The sequence below is a fragment of the Gekko japonicus genome, unplaced genomic scaffold (assembly GCF_001447785.1).
Source record: "Gekko japonicus isolate JY-2015 unplaced genomic scaffold, Gekko_japonicus_V1.1 scaffold55, whole genome shotgun sequence".
Taxonomy (NCBI): Eukaryota; Metazoa; Chordata; class Lepidosauria; order Squamata; family Gekkonidae; genus Gekko; species Gekko japonicus.
In genome coordinates, this window is record NW_015160837.1 from 279,867 (window position 1) to 306,990 (window position 27,124).

Here is a 27,124-nt window from a genome sequence, read left to right on the forward strand (position 1 = left end):
TGGCTTTATTCAAGAAGAAATATCCTTAAATAGATGGATATGATGTTTCTACTGTTAAGAAACTGGGGGCCACTCCATAAAGAGGAATACTGGCTAAACAAAATTCTACTAGTATACAACCTGAAAAACTTCATTCCTCATAAAATACAGATGATCTGTCCCATCAGTCTAAAATCTGGCACAATGAAACAGTCAAGTTGTGTATTCTGCCCAAAATTGCAAAAAATTAAATGTGAAATTGTCAAGTGAAGGAAATTTTTGAAATCTGCCTTGCATTTGTAGTTGTAAAAGTTTATGGCCGTTTTTTTTGCACAGCTCTTTCCTGTTTAAATTACTTGAAAGAGTCAGAAATACACCACAGGCCCTTATTGGTTTACCGAAAATCCACTGGGTATTAAGTTATGAGATTTTTCAAGGTACCCAGTGTTTTGGGGGTTTTGTATTATAATAAGGGCAAATGATGAGAATACCAAATATAGCCCCAATCCGAATACCTTACTGATATTTTACTAGGGAAATTCGGCATTTACTGATATTTTTCAGGTCTGATTTACCCAAAGCTGAAAAATACCAGCATTTTTTTTTGCACACCCCTACTGAGAACCCATACCAGCAAGCAACCTTACTGCTGTGCTTCATGTGTCAAAGCTTCTGAACAGCCTTTGAATGCAGCCCCACATACAGCAGGCACACTGCAGTAGTCCAACCGAGAGGTGATGAGAGCTTGGATAACTGTGGATGCATCATTCCTCTCAAAGAAGGGTTGCAGGAAGCAAACCACAGAAGTTGAGTAAACACCACAAGGAAGACTTGAGGCTCAATCTGTAGCCACAGACCTAGTAGCACTCCCACCCTGAATTAGAATGTCTGCCAGTATCTACTTCACCAAACAGTGAGGAGGCAGTCAGTTGCAATAGTTGTGTAGGTTGAAGGATTTAAACAGAAAGGTGCTCTATAGGAAGAAATGGCCTTTCAGGCAATGTCAATATCAGAAAGCCTTTACTCTTGGCTTGTGGTGCCATTGTGCCACAGAAACATATTTAAAAACCCTTCTAAAATAATTCTACTAGCCAAACATGCATAGCAGAACAATAAAAATGCCACAGGCACACATATAATGAGAAGGGAGATCTAGGAAAGGGCTTGTTCAGCAAATACTAATTTAAGAATTTTAAAGAGTTTTTTAGTTTGTTGTTTCTGTAATGCCTGAAAGAATCCCTTTACAAATACCAGCTCAATACAGGGCTCAAAGAATTTTCCAGGCAGGTTATTTCACAGATACTGCTTTCCCAAAATCTTGCTATATAAACATCTAATGGGTCTATAAAAGGCATAGAATCCCCCCCCCCACAACCACTTTAATGGATATCCAGACAGAAATTCTCCAACTGCAACTTCCTCAGTTTCTTGTTACAATACAGTATTTTCCCAACATTCACAACCCCTACATTGCAGCCATAAAAGGCACACCGTTTTAACTCTAAAGCATCAAAAGTGTAGCATCTGGCTTTGGCCAAAACTCCAAAAGATGAGGTAACCCAAATCACTAGTTATATATGAACTGAACAGCTAGTGAGAGGAGGAAGAGAGGCCCCTTTTGCTGGAGATTGTGGGCCCCAAGTGAACAAAAAGACATAGGATGGGGGCTACAGCAAGAAGGGGGGAATTGGGCAAGGTCACATGATCTCCACCTGCACCAGCAGAAAAGCTGATTTAGAACTGAACCCAATTAATCTCTGCCTGGAAACATCCCTTGAGCCTGGAGCTGAAAGACCCAGGCAAAATGCAAAGTTTAATTTGTAAGCCAGCACAGTATAGAAGATTGAAAAATCTGTTTACTGCTTACATGGCACAGAAGTTGAGGTAAGAAGACTTGCAATGTCTATGCATGGATGAATCCATAAGTACCTCTTAACTCCTCTCTTAAAACGGGAGTATTTCTGACTCTAGAGCCACATTGATCACCGTCGTTATCACAATCTATCTAGAATTCCATCCAAAGCACACAGAAATGAGCTTCATGTTTGTTACTGAAATAAGGGGGGGGGGGGAATGAAGACCTTCACAACAAGGTTACTTGTTTTCAAGTTCCACCAACGTTTTGTTTCATTTGGGGACCATGAACTACTGAGTGAGAGCGATTAAAGGAGAGTGAGTGTTCTCACTGTATGAATCCAAAAAAATATTGAAACAGCAATGCAGAACAAAATGTCTACTACACAAACAATTCTGAAAATTATGCACAAGAATAATGCACAAGAATTTGCTTACAGTACCTTAGGAGGATTAAATGGATATGTTTCTGGAATTTTTATTTCTAGTTGATATCTTCCTCCTGCAAAAACCAGGATACAGGAATTATATTCTTCACCGTTATTATCCTACCAGAACACTCTGTCCTCATAAAAAGCACATCAAGTGGTATTTTAACATTTTCTCCTAGGAAACATAAGACATATCAACTAATTTAATTTCAGATAGGAGTAATCCTAAAATGAAGGATTCTAGACTCTAAGCCTCTGTTTGCAACGGAGGGTTCTCACAGCAGTAACCAGAGATTGTACCAGCACTCTTGCAGAATATTTCATTCTATTACAGCTTCACTGTTTCATCAGGGGGAAACCACCAATATATGACAAGGCATAATCCACCAAGAATTGCACCTACATGGTTTGCTTCAATGACACAGCAGTTCTTGAGAGACTGTATGTGTAAAATGCAACAAACCTATTAAAGCACAGATGCAAAAATAAGTCATGGTTCAAGGATACTGAGCACTCAAATATACCTTTTTAAACAAAAAACAAAAAAAACTGGAATTCTGGAAACAGAAAGCACAGTGTTTCAGACCATAACCAAAGCATCTGGGAAATTACTACTTAATTTTTTTTCAAAGGATCAGTGCATATTCTTTAACACAGAAGACAAATGGTTATGGCAAGATGGGAAGGCAAACTTCCAAAGGAAAAGAACCCAGCCCCAAGCATTAGAATAGTCCTGGGTGTATTCTGTTCAGTAATATCATTACTGCCCCTAGGAAGAAAAAGAGGACCAAATGTTCACTGATGATAATTAGGTGACTGCCAGTGGTGATACAGGCAAAAACCTAGAAGTTAGCAAAGCCTGTTCATTCTGTGTAACAAACCATTTTGCTGCACAACAAGTCTCATCTAGGATTACAGAAAGCAAGGACTGGGCCTCTGTCAATCACAGGTCCCAGGGTACAATTTGAAAGGACGTGGTACAGCTACCTTGCTCAACCCAAGTATGTATGGCTTTGGCCACAGTGGCTGGATGCAAGAGATCCAGCAAATTTTATGTACATCACCTTCAGTTGGATGAGGGAAGAAAGGCAGGACATAAATGTAATAAACAAAATGGCAACTATGAGCCACAAAGGTGAGGGAACAGCAAAGGCACATTTTTAAACGAACCAAGTACAGTAGTCCCACTAGAAGTAATCATCAATACTACTGTGAAGTCTATTGGTAAGAATCCTGCACCCAGTTTTAGATTCCTGTGTGCAAGTGGGCAAATTCCAAGATGGATAAATGCAAAGAACATACTCTCTAGATTGAAAGGGGGGGGGGTTTCATGTGTGTGTGTGTGCGCGCGCACATGCGTGCATGTTTGTGCACCTGGAAGTCATGGAGACCCCTGGTGACTGACCCCTACTGGGGGCCTGGAGGATATTCAGAGACGTGGCTGAATAAAGCCTGCCCCCACCTCCCGACTGCTGGTATTCCAAGGAGGTCTCCCATCCAAGTACTTGCCAGAGTCGACCCTGCTCAGCTTCCAAGATCTGATGACATCAGGTTTGCCTGGGCTATGCAGGTCAGGGCTAGACTGAAAGAGTTTTGTTCAGCTAAGTGGCTGCATAAACATTCTAGAAATATTTTAGATTGGGAAAATGGGTACAGTACAAAATATTGTGTGTCAATCTAGTACATTTCAAAAGGAGTTTCATTTTCCATTTAGTTTCTAGCTGTATTTTAACTTTATGAATGGCCTCTCAGGAGTGAGGAATCTCACAGATTCAAAACCAAATAAAGGAAATCAGATCTCACACCTTTTGGAAATGGAAAGGTATTATAATTTTGAAACCTCCATATTCTGGTGAAGACATTCTCAACTAAAAACAAAATCATAGGGGCAAAGCTGGCTCCTACCAGAATGTCATGAATAGGTGTCTACCAGTAGGAACAGAGCACTCTCTCTGACAGGGATGGCGACCACTGCCCCCAGAACCTGATGCCGCTTCTTAGCTGCATTCCAGTTTTGCAAACAGCAAACTAGAATGAATTGGGCAATACATACAAACCAAATACAATCTTCTTCCTGGATTTTATCTGTATAGTAGGTAGCATTAAGGTAAGAAACTAGAATGCAAGGCTTTCAAAAGAAAAAAAATAGGGGAATCAGAAAATAAGATAAAAACACAGCAACTTTACTGCAAGAAAACAAGTTATATATAATAAATGGAAATAGACTTATCTTGCTGTCTGTAAGGGAGGATTCGATATAACTTACAGTACTGAATAGGTGGTAGTGTCTATTATTTTGAAGATACCATGGATAGCTTTCCATTATGATTTATATAGTACCACAAAGGTACATGATGCCTTGCATCGCAAAGCAAAAGAGAAAGGTTTGAAGAGCAGAAATACCCTTTTGCGTTGTTTACCCATCAATAGGTAACCAGCCAGGGAATTGTGTTGCTACACTGTGTTAAATTGCTCAACACAAGGACTAAAATGTCTAAACTTTCAAGTTGGTCTTTAAAATAATTTCTTTACCTAATGTACTGCCCTCATGAGGTAATGTTTAGAAAGCAGCCTTGCAGAACATTTTTCCAGGGTGCTTATATCATCAATGTAAAACTGTGTATCTTGCTCTCACTTGATTTCTGCATTGATGGTGTTTGTATATGTTGTATCCATCTGCGTTCTAATTGATATATTAGGCACAGAAGTCTTTTCAGGTTCCCCAAAATTCCACGCACACCACAAACACTGCTTGTGTGTGAGAGAGAATTTATATAATAGTTGCTGCCTAGTTTGGGATGTTTCTTTTCAAGTTGACTTGTGCATATATAAAAGCACAAGCCAGTTTGAACCACAACATCCCACAAACCAGGAAGCAACCATTATTCAAACTATGTGAATGGTTAACTGCAAGGCTGTACTAAAACATCTTAGTTCAGTAACACACATCAAAATGAAGCATAATTTACTTGGAGAAATTTTAGTGTTAAAGCAACAAAATTTGAAATGGTCCATGGCATACAAAATATTACTTGCCTTCATATGGTGTGTCCGGAGGTCCTGCTATTTCTCCTCTTAGTTCTGTAAAATTTTCATCTACAAGATCTACTTTAATCTGATTTTTGCTCGTCTTTAAAATAAAAACAGAAAAATTACAGTCAGATGCTAATATGTACTTGAACCTCTTTCCCCCCAAACTCAAAGAAGGCATTATAGCCAATTGCTACAACAACCAGTATATAGATTTACATAACAAGCTACATCACTTAATATGTAAAGATTCTGAAAATGAATTTATGCTGCCATTCAAGTAAACTCAGGAGAAGACACCTTGAGAATATCCATCTACAGACATATTTTTAATGCATTTGGGCACCAAACCCACTCATTGAGTTTAAATCTCAATGAGTTTGAAGTAATCTGTATGCAGGACTTCAGTCCTGATTTTTACACTGACTACTTAAGATTACACACATACTTCCATTATATCAGAAACACAAAAACAGACACTAACAAGGGTCCAATTAAAACTGGATGGTACATTTTCATTCAGAATAATAATTAACTTCAAAGCAATATATGAAACTTCTAAACTTGTACACAATATTATTTTAAACCTCCATTCTAGACTAGTGCTTCTTTATTTAAATAACAAATTCCCCACCATAACTTAGTAGTGAAACATCTATGTAATAATGGCAGGTACTACAGTATTGCTTTCTAACTATGCCCATGGTTACTTGTCAAAAAGAAAAAAGACAAGGTTCAGCCACATCCTCTCTCATCTGACGTGCAGAGTTTCTATCTGAGTTCATGTATCACTTTCTTTTGGGGAGCAGATGAGCAAAGAAGAGAGCAAGGAAACAATAAAGAAAATAAGGTAATGCACCTACGGCAACTAACATGTTGATAAAATGATGAGATCAAACACATACTTGTGTTTGAAGTATCCAGGTCTCCTATATAATGGGGCAATCACATGTAATAGAAAGTTACTTTAGCAGTCTTTCCAAGCAAGCTGGCACTCTCAGGACTGAAAGAATAACCACAAGCTGTCACAAGAACCTTGGACCCAATATATTCTACTTGTACTAACAGGGCTTTGGGAAAACTTGTAAGTAGGAGCAAAAAATATATGATCAGCGGTGGATGTTGAAGCACTGCACTAGCAGGAACTATCAGCAGTCACTGGAGAATAACTGGGGTGGGAGGAGAAAAATACTGTCCTTATGGGTACCAGGAGTCACAGCCAGCACCATGCAAGCTCCAGTTTAGGCACCGGCTGTTAACATCACCTGTAAAGAACCATCCACTTGCATGGCACTGGGTCTCTCTTGCTTCCCAACAATTATTGACTAGGACAGCCCTCGACTCCTGAATGGCATGTGGTCATCACCAGAGGAACCGCCTCACCATCTACTTCTGCATGCAGTATCAGTACAGCCCTAGGTGTACAGTAGCATTTCCCTGTGCCTCCTTCCTATCATATCATGTTGTCTATCCTAGCTATTTTCTTTTGGAACAAGTTGTACTGAACTAGAGGGACTTAACTTTGGATGGTGGGTTCTTAAGTTTCTCTGGCAGTCTCTACACTGTTGCAGTGCTGCATCTTCCTACACCGTGATAACATGAGAAGGCCCAGACCATGCAAGGGGAGCCCAAGCTATGGCCTTTTCCCCATGCCACTCTTTGCTTTCCAGAAAATGGCTTAACCGTGTAGAAAAATAAATAATCCTTTGGCACTGTGTGTAGTATAGCCAAGAGATCCTAAGATTGTCTTGCAGCCTAACATTCTTTTTTTTTTTTTAAGTAGCGAGCTATAAGTGCAGGCTGTGGAAGGTCAGTAGTTCAGCAGTTCGAGACCCGGGTGCTGCATGATGGAGTGAGCTCCCATCTCTAGTTCCAGCTCCTGCCAACCTAGCAGTTCGAAAGCAAGAAATTGCAAGTAGATAAATAGGTACCACTTCGGTGGGAAGGTAACAGCGTTCCGTGTGCCTTGGTGTTTAGTCATGCCGGCCACATGACCACGGAAATGTCTTCAGACAGCGCTGGCTCTTTAACTTTGAAACGGAGAAGAGCACCGCAACCCTAGAGTCGGATTCGACTGGCTTTCGAGCAAGGGAACCTTTACCTTTTATACTTTTTTTTTTTGGGCTGAGAGAGCTCTGAAAGAGTTGTGACTGACCCATGGTCACCCAGCTGGCTTCATGTGGAGGAGTGTGGAATGGAACACAGTTCTCCAGATTAGAGTCCGTCGCTCTTCACCACTACACCAAGCTGGCTCTCTAACAGTGTAGAGAGAAACTGCGACACGAGCTCTTTCCACATGGTCCAGGGGTTCTAATTCTACCTCTCACGCAACTACAGAAACATAAAAAACCAAGCCTGAGTAAAAAGGCCCAGGTCTGGACAGTGCATTAACAAAACAGAGACCACCAGGAGGGATGTAGTCCATATCCAAACTCTAGCTCTAAGTCTTATTCATTCATTTTATCAGACTTGTATCCCGCCCTCCCCGCAAGCCAAAAGCAGCAAAGCAAAACCCATAGGATTTAAGTCTCCTTGTAAGAAAAGCACATGAAAGGGACTTAGAGGCAGTTTACACATCTTTCTACTTACATTAAACTGTGTGTGTGACGTACCATAAAGTCATTTCCAACTTATAGCAACCCTATAAATCAAGGACCTCCAAAATGTCCTATGAACAGCATTACTCAGCTCTTGCAAACTGAGGGCTATGCCTTCCTTTACAGAGACAATCCATCTCATGTCGGGTCTTCATCTTTTCCTAGTATTTCTTAAAATATCAATTCTGGTACACTCACAGGCATACTTCCTTTTTTTTCTCCCAGTAGAAACCCAAAGTGGCTTGCAACAGTATTCCTTTCTCCATTTTATCTCACAACAACCCTGTGAGGTAGGTTGGCTGAGAGTGGATGTTGAAGTACTGCACTAGCCCAAGGTTATTTAGCAAAGCTTCCTTGGCAGAGTGGGGATTTGGTCTCCCAGATTTTACTCCAGCACTCTAACCACTTTACCACACTGGCTCTAATTTCCCCCCCTCTAGCTTAACGCATTATCTTAATTCATAAGCAGACCCAAAATTTAAACTTTTGCTGCTTTCATAATGAAATTTAATGAGGGTCGTCCAGCCATTATAGAATGTATACACCTGAGCGCTTGGGGACATGTTGCTGTCTTGCCTCACACCCTGTCGGCTAGCATCTTTCTTGCCCACTCATTTTGACGAGGTGTCTGCCTAACTCAGCAAGCTTGTTTTTCAAGACATGCCAATCAAGTCTGACTTCCTTTAGACCAACTAGATGAGCTCATACCTATCTTATAAAGCAGTGGTGGTGCAAACAAGGGCCCAAGATGAGGGAACTCCTTAGACAATCTGATCTCCACCTTCGAGCAGAAATACATATTGTGCTTTTGCTTCATACCCCATCGCCTCAGACATTTTACAGTCCTTAAAGATTTTTGCTCGAGTACGCGCTCCCTCAAGCATCTCCTTCTATGGAAAATTCTGTCCTTCCGGTACACTCAGACTTTCCTACTCCTGTCATAGCTCAGTTTCATGGAAAGTTAAATCTATCTTAAAATTTTAGTTGTATGCATCGTTCCAAGTGAGATATGCTTTTACAAAAGAGCTGACATTCTCAATGAATTCTCGATGACATTCACTGAACAGACAAAGAGCACAGGGAAGTTCCAGGATCAGGTAACAGATATAGAAATATTAGAGACAGTGATTATTACTAAATGGTGCCAGCTACATTATAGAACTTGTGTGCTCATAAGCAGGTTGGGGGGAGGGGGTTGGGTTTTTTTACATTGTGTGCGTGTGTGTGTGTGTCCCCGTGCCTGGAAGTCATGGCGACCTCTGGAAACTCCTGGGGCATGGAGGACCTTCAGAGAAGTGGCTTGATAGCCTGCCTCTACCTCCCGACCCTTGTATTCTCTGGAGGCCTCCCATCCAAATGCTTGCCAGGGTCAGCCCTGCTTAGCTTCTGAGATTTGACGAGGTCAGGCTTCCCGGGGCTATCCAGGTCAGGGCAACAGCTGATATTCTCAAAAGGCTCATATGATGATGAATTTACACAGGACTCATGCTGAGAGCTCCAGATCCGTTAGTGAAGTTAACTCTTCTCACTTGATGGTACCCGCTAGCACAGATACACATTTGTGATGCCAGTCAGGACCCATCTGCAATACTTTTTTTACTTTGACACTAACGACTGTAAATTGACTGTATATCTGGACCATATACACTCACAATCACAAACTGAATGTTGAATGGACACTGAAGATTACAATACAGAGCTACAAAGCTCCTGGTTGCTGTTAGTCAGATTATTCTTCAACAGATCACGCACCATGGCAGTTGGTTCACTTGCTTCACATGTTTGGTACCATCCATGAGTACCATTTTATAGTCCTCCCCCAGTCACACTTTGCCATACCTCAACCAGTGTTCCCTCTAAGCTGAGTTAGTGTGAGCTAGCTCACAGTTTTTTAGCCTCCAGCTCACATATTTTTGTCTTAGCTCATGAAGGAGGGCTCCAGAGTAACCTAATTTATGCAGTAGCCAAGTTGCTCACTCACCACTTTGATGCCAGTCGCTCACAAAGTGGAATTTTTGCTCACAAGACTCCACGGCTTAGAGGGAACATTGACCTCAACCCAGGGGCAGATTAACCATTAAGCCGACGAAACACGTGCTTAGGGCACCAGGGCCAAAGGGGGCACCACAAAGTTGGGAAAAGGGTGAAAAGCTTTGTTTGTACAGTATATCATGCTATCATATGAATAAATTTTTGTATTACTGCAACCTGCATTGTATATCTGGTCAGACAGGTCAACAGCTAAAATGGACTGGGTCAGTGTGGAAAGGAGGGGGGCACCAAGATTGGTCAGTGCTTAGGGCACCAGTGAGCCTTAATCTGCCCCTGCCTCAACTGATTCTTCCTTTGTCACAGAGTTGCCACCATCCTCTCAGTCGCATCACACCGTCTTTTTTCCTGAGTTGTGGGGTTTTTTTTCAACCACACAACCACTCCTGCCATGCAGCATCTTAATTCACTCCTACTTCCTTCTTACAGCATGGTACAGTCTGGATATAGTAAAGTAATATATTTGTTGCAAAGTTAGCCTGCTAAGAGTGCAGTGGTACATGGAATATGTTTAACTGGGAAAGAGACTTTCCCCCACGACAGTTTTGAATCTACACACCTAGCCAACAGACCAGAAAAATTCCACAGCTAGGATCTGCCACCATGGCCAGAAATACTCAACTGATGCCAAGAGGAAAAGCAACTACCTCCAATAACCTCACAAGAGTTCTGATGGGCAGCAAAGACTGAAGATCAATACAGAAAAGGGTGAAAATTAAACTGGAGATACCTTAATGAGCAACTTAAGATAGTTAATAAAGGGCTCTGATTCTGAAATGTTCACATACAGTTTCTCTCACTGTGATTTAAACTACCAGCAGTATTGTCAATAACTGTTAATAAGACTACATTTATGACATCCATTTGATTAAAAATAGTTACGCCTTTAAACAAAAAATCCACTGAATGTATCGTATATTGATTGCACGTTATGTTCTTCAGAAAGCACCATGACTGAATTTCTGCAAGCATTTTATCCCTTAGATTACTTGCTTGGACAAAAAAGCATGATGATTCCTCTCATCTAAAAGTACAGCTATATTTGAAAGCTTTCTAACAAGATGAAGGCCTCGTAAGACTTAAGGGGCTATCTTCTGCTCAAGCAAATATATTTTCTATAGATAACCAGCTGTCTTTTCCCTTTTGGCGCCTTGCCTGATGAACCAATTATTAAATCACAAAGTTGCAAGTTTGCTCCTCATACAAACAGTTCCCCTTGGACAGCTATGGGAATGAAAGGTTTAATAAATCACTCTCTCCAAATTGATTACAGAAACACTAAAAACCACCACCATTATTGGCTAAAAATCTGGATCCTGCCACACTTTTGATGGCCCCTCAATTGGTGTTGCCTGGCAGTATCACCACCAGAAGACTGAATATTTTCTAAGTGAGGAGAAGGGGGAAAGCAACACAGATTACAAATGCTGTATAACTTCAAGAAGGAGAAAAGAACACTGAATTTACTGTGAAGGGTCCTTCTGCTCTGAGGTCAGGAGAACATCTCAACCATGGGTTAGCGGTAGGCCTTAGCATGAACTTCGTATCTCTGTCTCGTCAGAGTCTGCCCCAAGCCAGAGAAAAGACAACTGATTTTTGCATTAATACGAAACACTGCAAATTACAACTCTGAAACTCTAAACACAGCTAAGCAGAGGAAAAACTCGACAGAGCAGAAAACACGGTTGCTCTGTAATGACTAGCTACCCATAGTAATTTTCCTCCCTTAATTTAGGATGGGGCAGATGCCCCTCTTCCCGCAGAATGGAAGGAACCTTCATGGTAAGTGCAATATTCCTTTTCTTACTAGCAGGCAGCAGAGGAATCCCAATAGATGTATTTCCCATTTCAGGCAAGAATGGCTGTCATATGTTGTTCAGACCACCTGTAGAATCATTTGACCAAAAGCTGCATCAGCCAATAGAGCATGTAGTTTACAATACTAAGGTTGAAGGTCATGAAGCTGCCCTGCAGATGTTTTTCTCCTGAAGCATTCAAGTTGGATGCTGCAGATGTAGCAATGCTACAAATAGAGTGGTCTGCAATTCCATGGGGAATAGGTTGTTTCTGTGTACTACAGGAATAAATGATACATTCTCTTAACCATCTGCTCAAGATAAGTTTGGAAAACTTCTTTAATCTCATAAGTGGATGATGGGATGGGATCAACTAACCAGGTTTTTAATGAAGATATCTACATAAATAAATACTTGGCTCTCTTTGGACATGTAGGTCAGGACTTCTTCTTGAGTTGACTCAGCTTTGGACAAAAGGATGGAAGATTGGTAAGAGGCACACTTCACAGAAAACATCGTAGCCAATGCTGATACTTACCTCTACAGAATACTGGATCACAGCTTCTGATCCGGGCTAATCTGAAGAAACAGAAACATCTGTTGGATTGGGGCTTTCAATGGGTCTGGTTTCTTTCTTTTACACCAGCATGTATATGTTCTCCAGATGGTATCATGTATCCTGGATGCAGAGGACCTTCCAGAAACAGCATGACCTGAAATACTTGTTCCATACAACCTAGATCTAATAGGTGTTTCTGTTCTGTTTCCAGATCATTACTAGCAGTCAAATGGAGTCTGGGTATAAAATTGGTCCTTAGGGTATCGTATCATGAATTCATCACTGACACCTACACAAGGCTAAAAAATGCCGGCTTGCAGTGCTAATGGGAAGGTATAAATATCAGTGATGCTTCCCCACCCCCCGCCCCAAGTTTCTTCATTAGCCTAGGAATCAGGGTTAAAAGTGGGGGGAAGTATACATAAGCTCAGGTGACAGTAGAGCATCCAGTTGTTCCATTGCCAGAGTCCAGAACCCTATCAAGAATCTTTTGATCTGATGATTCATGTCTGAAGAAAATATGTCTACACTTGGACTCCAAAACTGGTCATTATTTCACGAAATATCATTTGTTTTAGAGCCTATTTCCATTTAGTTGTTGGCAACTGAGCCAAGCTTCTTGGATATTCTTGTATCTTTGTAGGCGTGCAGCAAAGACACAGTAGATAGCCCTCCTTTGCCCATGAGAAGAGATGCCTCTTTGTGTTTCAGCTTGGTCCCCTTTGTTAATATATGCTTTGGCTTTTATACAGTCTATCCTTACTATCACACAGGCATAGCAGGTGAAGGGGAAGAAATGACTGAGAGCTAGTACAATTGCTTTTAGTCTAACCAATTTAGATTACTGGCCTTGTGTCTCTTGCCCCAGATGTCTTGGGTGAAGACCCCCAAAGCAAAATGCTCTACAACCTTGGAAGCCAATTCTTGTGTTTTTTACAACTTCCACTTGGAGAGGTTGTATCTTCTCATCCATCACCAAAGACTCTATCAGAGGGGGTTCCAGAAATGTTGATCTGCAGGTTGCACTTCTCCATGACCCAGTACAGAGCCCATCGCAATGTTCTTGAATGCAGTCTTGTCCATCGAACAGATCCACTTGAGTCCAGGAGGTGTGCTGACAACATGAAGTCAGCTGATTTTGATCTCACTGCCTGCACAGCTGACCTCATGATCTTTTGTTTGTTCCTCTCTCAGATGAAAAAAACCTGTTCTGAGCAGAATCTATTAGCACACTGAAATCGAGAATATTCAGTGAAAGGGTTGGCTGACTATCTTCTTCACTAAAAAAAACAAACCTGTTTTCTTTCAGGCACTGCAATGTTGTGGACACATCTCTCATTACTGGGCCTGCGGACAATGGCTTCACCAGGAGATCATCCAACTATGGATGAATGTGTACCCCTCAGCTTTGGAGATCAACCACATGGTTTCACTCTGGAGAAAACTCTTGGTGCCATCACCAAATTGAACTGGGAATGGCTGATTAACTTAATAGGATGATGGTGGCACATGGAGATAAGACTTTACATCAATGCAAACCACTTAATTGTTCTGTCTCAGTGCTTCTACAATAGATCTATATCTAATCTAGAAGCATCTACACTTTACAGATTCTATACCCTACAGCAGTGGTGGCGAACCTATGGCACGGGTGCCAGAGGCGGCACTCAGAGCCCTCTCTGTGGGCACGCGTGCCATCGCCCCAGCCAGGCCCAGACCGTCATTAAAGTGTCGAATTCTCTGCCAAATAATTTTAAATCAATGGAAGCATTTGGGATTGCTTTCCTTACTTTGTTTGGATCATCTTAAGTTAGTGTATGAGTCGTTTTTTCTAAAGTAAAACCTCAGTATTCAGGTTAAATTGCCGTGTTGGCACTTTGCGATAAATAAGTGGGTTTTGGGTCGCAGTTTGGGCACTCGGTCTCTAAAAGGTTCGCCATCACTGCCCTACAGCGTTGTCGTAAGTCAGCTGTGACTTGATGGCACTTTCCACTACATTAATTTGTTGGAAGAGTGTTAGCAAATTCTATGAAGGAACATTTTGCAATTGCGTCCTTGACCAAGCCAGGAACTTGGGTTCGATTACATTTCTATTCTCAGTACTTGTTCCCTCTGGTACCTCTCTGGATAAATTCCTTGGTTCTGTCTGTCCTGGTTTGGCTTATTCTCTGTCTCAGTTCTAAGGCTAGGTAGGGAGTGTTGTGAGCAAAAGAGCTGAAAAGTATGGCCACGACCTTTGTTGTATTTAGTTTTTACCAGTATATCATTAAGACTGTCCCTGAACAACTTCTCTCTGAGAAAAGGGGATAAGGCCAGGTTCACCTTGGAGACAGCATTCACTATCCACGATTTAAGCCATCATTTGCGTTTGACTGGTATGACTGACGCCATGGCTCTAGACTCATCTAGGTTTGCATCTACCATAATGAGGCTTTGATTGACCATAAAACTCTCTCCCTGATGCTCGTGTTCCCTGCTGCTATTAGATGACCTTTAGCCATCCTTGGGGACTACTGTGCCTCAAACAAGAGTAGTTATAGGAATATTCATCAGAGGCATCTGTAAAAAAATCCATGGCATTATTAGGTAGGGTACAGAACCCTTATTTGAGTCTCAAAAGTTAATACCCTGGAAATCTTGTTGGTCTTTAAAGTACTAGTGGACTTGAATCTTGCTCTTCTGCTGTAGACCAACATGACTACACACCTGAAACTCATTTGGGGAGTGGGGCTGGCTAGTGTCACAGTACGCTTGTAGGAAACAGGCAGTTTCCAGTTCAAGAATTCAGAAAACTGGGAAACCCTCCCAGCACGTGTGTCTCTTGGGAACCAGCTCTTGTTCCTCCTGTGTGGTTCCGTCTTTGGGATCATTAAACACACCTGAAATCTCTAAAATTCTGAATGCTTTGGCCAAAATAGAAAGATCATCATGTGAAAAGGTATTTAAGTTGTTCAGTCTTTGTATCTTCTTCAGGAATTTCTGCATTCTCTGTCTGAGAAGTTATCTGAAATCTTGGATTCATCAATTAGCAGTCCTCATCCTGAGCTGCCCTAAGGCCCATATCTCTATGTTTAGCACAGATTTTTGTGCTTCCTTCATTGGCTAGGCTTTCCCAAGGTTTCTTTCAGTACAGATGCGCTTGTGGTGGTCTGGGCAGCCTTGCAGGCATATGTAGGGTTGTTTTGCCTTTGCCTGTTATTTCCCCGCCTGATTTTTGTGAAGGGGGGGGGAAGAGAGAGAGAATTTTTGCCTAAGGCATTTATGCCTCTGGTGACTAGTTGTGCTTCAGTCAACTGGAGACTAATTAGTTCTTTAGACTAATTAGCTCAGCCATTCCACAAATTCTAGAGAAACATGAGTATATGACTGGAGGACCCCCTAATTCAGCATTTCTGCCCTCTACTGCCCTACAGCACTTCCGGGGAGGAAGATGGCTGGTCCTGTGCAGCAACACTGACAAACGGACCTGTATTGTGCTCCTCTTCAAAGCAGCAATTTCCCCCGCCAAATATTCAAATGTTAACCTATAAACCTCTATTTCGATGGTACCTGACCCCACATCAGCTGCATGGCATCAACCCCGCGATCCCTGACAGATGTTGGAAAAACTGTGGCGGCCGGGGCACCTATATTCATTGTTGGTGGGAGTGTCCCAAGGTCCGGGCCTTCTGGAGAGAAGTTAACGCCCAAATATTTCTAATTACAGGTTGCACCCTCCAACTGCAACCCTCCTTGTTCCTCCTGAATTATTGGAGCCATCCCGCCCCCAATGGGCTTATGAAAGAGCTAATAGAATTATGTCTTGCGGCTGCTAGGAATGTTATAGCATTTCTTTGGAAATCTAAGAAGACGCTGCTACTGAGAGATTGGTATCTGAAGTTGTGGGACGTTTTTCTACAGGACAAAGTTTCCACTAGTATCCTTCGATCTGAAAATCAACCTGTCCCTGACAACCTCCAAGAAAAATGGATGCCCCTCTTAGAAGCGTCAGCAGCACATAAAATCGACACTTCCGTGTTTGCTCTGCATAAACATCAGGATTTGCTTTCCTATTTTTAACTGTTCTTTTAAATTTTAAGTAAATAATTTTTTTTTAAAAATTCCCCCCCGCCAAAATTACTTCCCTTCTCAACTCCCTGCCAACACTAAACCTCTGAGATCAGCCTTCCCCAGGAATCATTCCCTGCCCAAGACTCAGAAAGGCCATGCACATCAATCCTGTCATGCAAGGAGTCTCCTTTGCTGTTAGGTTTTGGGGAGGTTTGACTGTGTTTCATCCTTGGAGGACATACAGCCATCCTTCCCAAGGATCTGCACTTCCATAGCCTTGGTAAGCTGACAGGCAAGATCAGGGAAATAAAAAGGGGAGCTGGTGGGGATCAAAACTGAGGAGAGAAAATAAGCAAGTTTTAAGATACTGGACTGGTAACAGTACAAAACGATGAGGTCTCAAGAAAGTCAAATATTCTCTAACCAACAAGGCAGGAAAAAAACTGAGAAAGAGGGTGACTCACACTGCTGGAGACCGAGAGTTAAAGATAGGACCTGACTCCTGACCTGATGGGAAGAACCATTCATAGCGAGAAGTATATATCCAGATCCTTCTCTCTCCCTAAGTCACCCTAGCAGTGGCTTGCTTGTGCAAGCTCAGCATTCTTCAAACAATCACAGACCACTTCAAATCCAGAAGCATATCTGGGATTTGGGATTGCAGCACATGCTGTAACACACTCTTTCCCACCACTGATTATGTACATCGTCACAAAGACCATTCTATAAGCCAGCAGTTGTCTCAAGAGACTATTTTGACAGCCCAAGTCTGTGTTATTTATTTATACCACCTTGTCTTCCAGAACTTTGTTTTTATATGATTGGACTGTACCCTCCAGGCTTTTACACATTAGCACAGGCACTGTATTACCGTCAAGTGTTACTGTAAGATAATGTAGGTACATACAAAGTCTGGTTAAGACCAAGTGGCTTTCCAGCTCAGTAGCACAGCTGACAGTGACCTTTACCAGATTTTACAGAGGAAGTAGATAAAAGCTTAAGAAAGTAATGGAGAATGTTATTCCCTATAGCCATCTAAGGTATAAGCAACAAGCAAAAATATGCCGCCCTTGAAATCCTAATGGATCCTCCTAGCTTCCATGAATTAGCTGACAACAACAGCCTGTTATCACCTCGCATATTATTAGAAAATACTATAATTGCACAATAGCTCCTTGTGAACTTGTAGAAGTGTGAAGAAAATCACCTGATCAACTTAGGAAATATTCCTCATAGGCTGAAGAGAAACATACCTACTACTCTGAGCCCAGCTTTCTCTCACCTTCCCAACCTTTTTGACTAATGTACTGGCCAGTGAAACAAACATTGATTGATTCAGCAGCCTATCTTGCACCTTCTCTCCACTTCAGATGGACGGTCTCTCATCAGTCCATTTCTCTCATCAGCCCAATTAATTTCAAACACTACCAAGTTTACAGCATGCATCGCCAAACACGGACAACTCAACCTACCATGCTGCTCTACTTTGTGTGTGCACGTGCACGTGCATGCGTGCTGCCAGCAGAGTGGGCTCTGAGAAGAGATTGGCAGATTTTCCAGAAATCAAAATCAAGAGGCATGTGTTACTTTAATATATCTATCTCTGAACCTCAAAACTGTCTCTCATCAGTGATAGCTAAATCGATCGATGTAGACATTAGCCCACCCTAAGGAACTACCATGTTTCCCCGAAAATAAGACACTGTCTTATATTTATTTTTTCTCAAGAAGGCACACCAGGGCTTATACCACAAATGCATAGAAATCCTGCTAGGGCTTATTTTGGGGGTAAGTCTTATTTTCGGGGAAACAGGGTATACACACACATCCTTTTTTTGAGCCATAATGCAACAGAGCATTTTTGATGCACTACTAACTTCAGCAGTCATCCTGCTCCACAGAAAGAAGAGGGTGAACTTGCAACGTCACAGGGTTCAACCAATCAGCACTCTGCATGACCCACTTATACTTTCCAAACAGGCTCACCATTCAAATTATCTATGTTTGTATATAGTCAGTTCTGTGCAGCTTCCTTCTTCATCATCTATTCAATTGCCTTTCTAAGCCTCATCCTGCCACATTACAAAACATATTTATTTGGAAGCAAAACATCAGTTTCACAGGGAGCACAACATGAAGTGCCAATGCCATAACATATATTCTAACATAATTATACATGGAGTGGAGAAAAGCGGACAGTGGAAGCTTTTTCTTCCTCTCCCAGAGTACTGGAATTTGGGGGTCCTGTACCTATTACCTGTCAACGAAGTTGATGGGCAATACGTACAGGACAGACAAAAGGAAATACTTATTTACTCAATAAACAATTAAACTGTGGAATTTGCTGCCAATGGATGTAATAATGGCCATGAGTATGGATGGCTTTAAAATCAATTCAGACAGATTCATAAAAGATAGGGTTCACCAGTGGCTGCCAGCCTCCATATTCAGAGGCGGTAAACCTCTGAAACCCAGTACTAGGAAGCAATGGGGGGGGGGGGTTTCCCTATGCTTTTTGGCCCTTCAGGGCAACTACTTAACCACTGTGTGAAACATGATACTGGACTAGATGGACTGATCACCTGATCCAGCAGGGCTTTTTTGTAGTATGTTCCTATCTAGTAGTACTCACTTAATAGCTCCTGGAGAGCCACATTCTCAATTATCATTAACCAAAACAGCCACATTTATTTCCATCCATGGTATGTAGTCTGCTCCTCAGGAAGGCTCTCAGCTTACCCATTTCTCTGGCAGGAGCTGTATCGAGGTGGGAACTACCTGCCAACGTGGTGCAATGACCTCACCCACTTTCCTGAAGCATGAGATATACGGGCACATGCCACATTGGGCAACAGGGCTCAGAAAAGCCACATGTGGTCTTCCGGTTTTTGGCAACTCGCGAATGAACGCACGCCATCGAGCTCCAATGAGTGCGATTCGGATCGAGGCTGCAGGGAGGGGGTTCGGAAGTCTTCGACCCCCCCCACGAAGCTCTTGGAAGGAGCTTCTAGCCTGGAGCGCTGGAGGAGCCGCTCCCGACGCCGCGGCTGAAGGATCAAGGCTCTTTTTTGCTCCTTAAGGTCCTGCTGCCCCAAGGCCAGCAATGGCGTCCAGAGACGTTACCAGACCAGAGCACGCAAGGACTTAAGCAAAAGGACTCTCCCTATGGGATGACATCCAGCAAAAAAACAACAACCAGTGAGTTAATGCGTTTCAAAAGAAAGACAAAAGTAAAGTGGTTGGAAGAACTGACATGAGATGGCAAAGCCCCATAGAGAAAGGGGGGAGAACTCTTGGGAGGAAGAACCCTACCCTATAGCGCAAAAAGCAGCAAAACGGGAAGCAAGCCGTCAACAAGCTGTTAGAAACCCACCCAACCAAAGCGGATCGCAGCTGGGCTCATTATTCAGTCTAGAGGGAAATCTTAGAACTTTTAAGAACTTTTACCTTAATGTAAACAATGTCACAACGTGGGGGGGAAATGGTGTCCAGAGGCACCACAGGAAGCACCAGCACATCATCACCAGTCATGAGACAGTAAACTACCACCAATTTAGCTGGTACGATCTCTGAAGCTTTGCATCCCCTGCTGGATCAGCTGACGAACCTCAACAAAAAGTTTGATGATTTTCAGAAGGAGTTGAAGGAGACCAAAGATAAATCAAAGAAGACGGTCAAAAAGCTAATACAGGTTGAAACTAAGACCAAAGAGATGGATCAAAGAATGGACATTGCTGAGAGAGAAAGAGCTTCTGAAAAACAACAATTACTACAATTGCAAGTTGAAAGATCCCTATATGTTTTAAGATTTCAAGGGTACCGGAAAAAAAAGATGAAAATTTAAGAGAAATCCTAAGCGAATCATTGGCCCCCTTGATCAACAGCAAACCTGAATTATTTTGCAAGCTGACACAGACATGATTTATAGAACTTATTCAGAGTTTGTGAAGAAAAATAATCTTCCAGGAGAAATATTTGTTAAATTTGCAAAAAGATCAACAAGAGACTTGATACTTAAAGCCTCTACTGCTACAACATTAAAAATCCAAGAGGAAGAGATAAAAGTACTGAAAGATGTACCATATGAAATACGTAAGAAGAGGAAGCAATACAGAAATATTACAACATTCCTTCAAAAGAACAATGTCTGATAACAACGGATTTTCCAGAAGGCCTTATATTCAACTACAAAAAGAAGGAAAAGATTGACTCTCTAAAGCAGACACATTCCTAAAGCAGTACCAAACTCCGATAAAAAGAGGAAAAAAGCAGAGGAAAAGAAGGTGATAGAAGAAAATAGCGACCATCAAGTGTCAGCCACTGACAGCTCCTCATCTACTTCAGTGTCCCTAGGTGAAATCTTTGACTCTGACTTTGATTCCGATTTGGGTGCTGCTACACCCAGATCTTATAAGGTTAAAATCCCCTGGCAAAAGAAGAAGTGTAAAGACAAGAAGACATCCAAATGAAAATCGAAGATTTCTCTACATCAGAACTTAAAGAATTTATATTATTGCTCATATGCGATACCAAAATTAAGAAATTTTTGTTCTTTCTATTTGAATACTTATTACTTAGTAATGTAATGGTTTATTGTAAACTTGATTATATAGGGAAATACCCAAAGTATAAGACAGATCATTATTGTACTTTGCTACTCTGAATTTGTAGTGTGTAGTTTTTGTAGTTTATAGTGAAAAGCAATAAGAATTCTATTAAAAAAAAGAAAATAAAAGCCACATGTGCCTTCTGAGCCACTGAGTATCACTGTTCTTATCCTTATCACTGACATACTTTTTGTTGTGCCTTTCTGAAGTGGGGTGGTAGAAAAGAGTTTAAACCTCAAAGTTCATCACTTAATCACTGAAGCAGCTCTTTCAGGTTTTCCTATGCTTGTCCAGCAGCTTCTAGTATACTACTAGAGCCAGTTTGGTGTAGTGGTTAAGTGCACGGACTCTAATCTGGAAGAACCGAGTTTGATTCCCCACTCCTCCACTTGCACCTGGCTGGATGACCTTGGACAAGCCGCAGTTCTGATACGAGCAGTTTCTGTCAAGAACTCTCTCAGCCCCACCTACCTCAAAGGGTGTCTGTTGTGGGGAGGGGAAAGGAAAGGAGTTTGTAAGCCACTTTGAGACACCTTTGGGTAGTGAAGGGCGGGGTATAAATCCAATCCTTCTTCTTTTCTACTTATAATTGAACAACATCCCTAGTTGTGAAAGATCCTCTGCAAAAATCTCTGACACTAAAACATGACGGCACTACAGAGAAAGGATCCAAAGAGAAGAAAATTTTATTAGCCCACTTGCAGTTAATAATATAATTTAATTCATCATGCTAGATTTCTCTGATCTTCCTATTGCCTGGATTGAACATGAAGGAGAGAAGCCTAGTTTTGTATTTTTAGATACTCAACAGGAAGTTGTACTGTATTAAAAGAAACACTAGCAAAAACAGCACTCAGGCGTTCAAATTTCTTAACATTTTCTAGACAATAAAACTGACTTTTTGCAATAATAACTCCTGTGCATCTACTAATATTCTCACATCCTTTCAGGGCTTGTCTACAAGTGATCACAACTTAAAGTAGCATACTAGAGACACTGCATGCAGGTAGTCCTACTTCAGCTTTACAAACAATCTAGTTACTTATGGGAAAAACTGAAGCTACACAGAAGTTTGTAGCAATCTCAGTTCAGATTCTTTGAGACGGAAGTACAACTTGAAAAATGTAGGGTTTCCTTCTGATAAGCATATCGGTTTCTTGTTATGGTTACAGCTTTATATAATACCCAATCTATTTTACCATGACTCGCTTCTTGTCCTTCCCTCAACTGTTTTGAATTACAGTCTTCCTTATGGACATCTTCTATAAGCTCTGGAAATTCCTGTCACCTTAGGACAAACACTAGTCTGCTGGGACACGAAATAGGCCACAGCACAGGAAGGGCAGGCAGTAATCTAGGCCTTCCTCTGTGTCATATGCAGGATTCAGAGGCCCTCCTCCAATCCTGGTATGCCAGATTCCTTCAGGCTGTGCCACTTGTGGCTTCCCTGCCACACACAGGTGACCCGTACTATAAAGAGAACCAGTACTGTTCAGTAGTGTAAAGAAGTTCAAATATTAATAGTTTAATTCTTGGCGAATGGAAAATCTCGGGCTACAGATGCTCAATAAAATTTGTGACTTTTCAATCATTTAAGTCAGAAAGTTAAGAGCAGGATAGGAACTACCCTGGTCAACCCCTGTACTTCTTAAAAGTATACATACCCTGTTTCCCCGAAAATAAGACCTACCCCCAAAATAAGCCCTAGCAGGATTTCTATGCATTTGTGGTATAAGCCCTAGTGTGTCTTCTTGAGAAAAAATAAATATGACAGTGTCTTATTTTCGGGGAAACACGGTATACACCTGACTGTAAGACATTGAAATAAACCTTTTTGAGCATTCTTATCATACAGTTACTGTGACAATCATTCAATCATTTCTCCACTCAAAATAACTTTTAATATACAGTATTATTGTATTTGCCTATAAAATATTGCTCTATGTTCTCCTATAAAAACTCAGAAGTAGAGCCTTCTGTGTCCGCTGACACCACTAATAGATTCCAGACTCTTCTCTGCCTCAGCTAAACTAGACCCTCACCCAACAAAGAGCTATACAAACACAGCTGACAATGAGCATGTCACAGGAGTTATCAAAGCCGCTTTCCAAACCTTTTCCCCCCCTATGTTGTGTGGGGGGGAGCTTCAAGGACCAGTATGTGAAAGTGGAATTCTCTGAGAAAACAGTAAATCCAGCAGCAACACCTGACTTGGGACATCCATATTATAACTACATTGCCAGCTCTGGGATAAGTAACAGAAACATTTAGTCCAAACGACATTATCAGCATAACATAGGTTTACACATATCCCTGATCTGAATCAGGTCAGATACTACCACGGTGGATAAAAATCAATGTTTTTTTAAAGCAACATTCGATTTTTTAATTTGTTTTTAATTTGTCGGATTTATACCCCGCCCTCCCAGCCGAGGCCAGCTCAGGGTGGCTTACAGAGAGTAAAACATACGAATTACAATTTAAACCATTTGAAACCAACTAAAACCATCTAACATAATAAAGTGCTAATAGTCAAATAGTGTTTAACGATGGCAGCCGTTAATCAATGGTCCCTTCTCCCAGTCGGCTCCTAGGTATTCCCTTTAGGCGGCTGGCACAGGTGGCTGTTGTTGACGACTCCAGGGGGCAGGGCTCGCTATCGTCAGCTGTTAAAGGCAGCTCCTTAATTGAAGGCCTAGTGGAAGAACACCGTTTTACAGGCCCTGTGGGACTGGATGAGGTCCCGCAGGGCCCTGATCTCTTCTGGGAGCTCCTTCCTCCAGAACGGAGCCACCACCAAGAAAGCCCTGGCCTTGATTGTAGCCAGCCTGGCCTCCTTGAGACCCGGAAGGACCAGTCGGTTCTGAGATGCTGATCGCAGTGCCCTCTGGGGAACATGTGGGGAAAGGCAGTCCCTCAGGTATGTAGGCCCCTGACCATAAAGGGTTTTAAAGGTAAGAACCAGCACCTTGAAAAGGATCTGGTATACTGTCAGCAGCCAGTGCAATGCTTTGGCACAGGCTGGATGTGCTCCTGCACAGGGAGACCCATCAAGAGCTTGGCTGCAGCATTTTGCACCAGCTGCAGCTTCTGGATTTGAGACAATGGCAGCCCCATGTAGAGAACGTTACAGTAGTCCAGTCTCGACGTGACCATCGCGTGGATTGCTGTTGCCAAGTCGTTGCATTCGAGGAAGGGAACCAACTGCCTGGTCAGCCGAAGGTGGTAAAAAGCTGATTTGGCAGTGGCCGCTACCTGGGTCTCCAGTGTTAAGGAGGCATCCAGGAGCACTCCCAAACTCCTAACCTCCGGCGCTGTCAAAATACATATAAGTATTTTATATTTTTTCTTTTTAAAAATAACCTGGCTAAAATTAAATCTGAATACAAGTGCATTAAACCTATGCTCATACTCTCTTAAAACTGAAACAATGTCCCTGCTTTAAAAACATTGGATTAAGGGAGAAGTATCTTTTTTAGGTCAAGTATTTTAAATATAGCACAATAGGTCATACACTATTGTTATTATGGTCTTGATAATGGGGGGAAGGAATGGCAAGAATATCACAAGCAACCCCTGGCTTGGGAAGATGCTATCCTATCTCTCTTTATTATGCCCTTCTAAGTACCTGAGCACAGCAATTTGCTCAACTCTCAAATTATGCATATTTACCCTAAGCAAGCAATGAAAATTCCTGTCTTCTTATGAAAATAAACAGCTCTGCCTTTGCTCCAGAAAGTTCTGGGACCTTAGTTGCCTCTAAACAAAGAGGCATACCCAGCTACACAGACTACAACAATCAAAATTTTTGGCTGTTAGCTAATTATGTTTCTGAGGTGGGGGCAGGATTGGTGCTACGGAACAGTGAAACAGAAAACAGCAACCCTGGGAAAAAGAAGTTGTTGTACATAAAGTATATGCTCTTTTTCAGTGATAAATTAATATGTTTTTAGAGGAAGATTAATCAGTTAGCAAACAAATATATAAAACACTATTAGGAAACCTTATTTAAATTAGTTTCTTTTTTCTTGTTCAATTAAGTAATGCCCATTTTATTTAATTCAGCCCATCCCCGACTATTATTTAGAACAGACATATAAAAAAACCAGATGCAGTTATGCATAATATTTATATAGCCCATTTAAAGAATTTCACATAAATTGTCTCAATAATCCTTACAATAACTACCACTGAGTACTCAACGTGGGGAAAAGCTTAACACTTGCACTTTATCATAAAAAGGTCATGACGCTTTCAAAACCCACTGTCTCCAACATAAAACAAGCATGTCAATGTGCAGACATTATGCATAATCCTAAATAACTGGGATACTACTGAATGATCCAATGAGCTTGTAAATGTCTGGAAATCTAAAATGGACCAAGATTTGTGGGCCATCTCTGAAATTCAAACATTCACTGCGATATATATTAATTAAATAAAACAAAGGACACATTCTAAAGGTTTTCTAAAATTATTTTGTTAACATATTTTGGAATATTTAAAGCACATTCTTATCTAGGAGAACTTTTGTAATCAAAAACTCACTATGAAGTCTACAGCACTGCAGCAAACAGCTTATACATTTATAGTCAGAATTGTGTAATTGTAGAACAGATGCATACTCTAGTTACTTGAAAATTTTACAATTGTACAAATGAACTAATGACTCTGGTCCATATGAAAATGCTACTGCACATGCAGGAACATTAACATAGGCCTTCGTTTTGTCACCACCACACAAGTAAAATTTGGAATGAAAACAAGAAACTCCACATGCACAACAGCTGTAAAAACGTTTCATGTTTTCTAGGCTAATTTGGCATTATTTTCTTTTTGTTTGCATAGACTAATAGAATTCATCACCAAGAGAAAAATTCCTATAAAACCTTTTCTTTCATCTTTTAAACTGTGAGACATTAGACCATCTTTCAAAGTTCAGCATTCAGCTTAATATTTTGCAGGAAAATACTCTGTCTAATCAGTGTGAATAAGAGAACAGAAACAACATGGCTATCTAAGCCTCTCTGCTAATAGTTTGCTTTTACCCCAATTGTTTCTAAGTTAAAAAAAATCATATTTGAAGCCGCTATTTCTAGCAATAATTACTGGCTGAGGTCTGGACAGAGGGTTCCATGACCAATGTTTTCAATGCAGGTCACCTTGGTCCAAATCCAACTCTTATCAGCTATGCCATACTACGCTTAACCTTATGAGGTATGTTAAAGAGGGCTGTTTTAGAGAACGTGTAATTAATTTTGAAGGGTTGGTGTCATTAGTCATGGCTCAACTGGCTATTTTATCACCACTATACAAGTGAGGATGTATGTCGAAAACACACCACTCACACAGAGTCCAGCCAAAATTGAGCTCTTACACATCACCAATTTCAACATAAAAACTAAGCATGACACAACAGAACCTACCATTGGAAGGCTCACGCCACTGTGAAAACTAGCCCTTTAAGCTATTGGCACATGATTTTTTTTTAGTGTAAAGTCCAAATACAAAAAAAAAGGAAATAATGTGTGTGTAGCACAGATATGCTCATCAGGGTGCTGAGATTAACTGCAGCTTCTTGTTGAGTACATACTCTGACACAGATTTGCTTCATATAATGTGGTCTGCAGTCACACTGAAAACCTGTAGAACATGCTCCTGCCAAGCATGTTCAGAATGGTGAGAGTAACAACACTATCAGAAAAAGGCAGAATAAGGGCTACTTTTTAAACAATATTTAATGACAGCTATTTAAGTTTGCATTTTCCCCAATAGACTATTTTCAAATTGCAAATGCATGACTACATACCCTCTGTCTGTCATTTCTGTCACATCCATTTACCCAATTTCATTTTTGTGCAAAATAAATTTTTGTATCTCCCAACAATATTTAAACTCACAGCTATACCTCTTAACAAAAATGACAACACTAGATTTAAATAAACAGCCACCCAAAGTATCCTTATTAAGACAGCATGACATTTCACACAACTCACTTGGAGTGCTTTTGACCTTCTCCCCTGCTGTTGGTGTGCACGTGTGAAAGACAGAAATACAATTTTATATAAGGGGACTTTAAACAAAAATCAATTGATAGCCATTTAGGAAGATAGACTTACAATCACATCTCAGCCTTTATGTCGCTTCTGCATCACCTGTCATCAGGTAAATA

The 27,124-nt window shown here is 41.2% G+C and overlaps 1 protein-coding gene across 1 annotated transcript in view; it reads right to left on the reverse strand.

The window, feature by feature from the left end:
* The window catches only part of UBE2K (ubiquitin conjugating enzyme E2K), a 39,944-nt gene that overhangs the window by 10,886 nt on the left and 1,934 nt on the right, over positions 1-27,124 (reverse strand). The window contains exons 2-3 of the mRNA XM_015418367.1: positions 5,301-5,394; positions 2,277-2,335 (exon numbers count right to left, since the gene is read on the reverse strand). Of these exons, the coding sequence (XP_015273853.1) occupies positions 2,277-2,335; positions 5,301-5,394 (153 nt within the window). The remainder of the gene's footprint in view (positions 1-2,276; positions 2,336-5,300; positions 5,395-27,124) is intronic.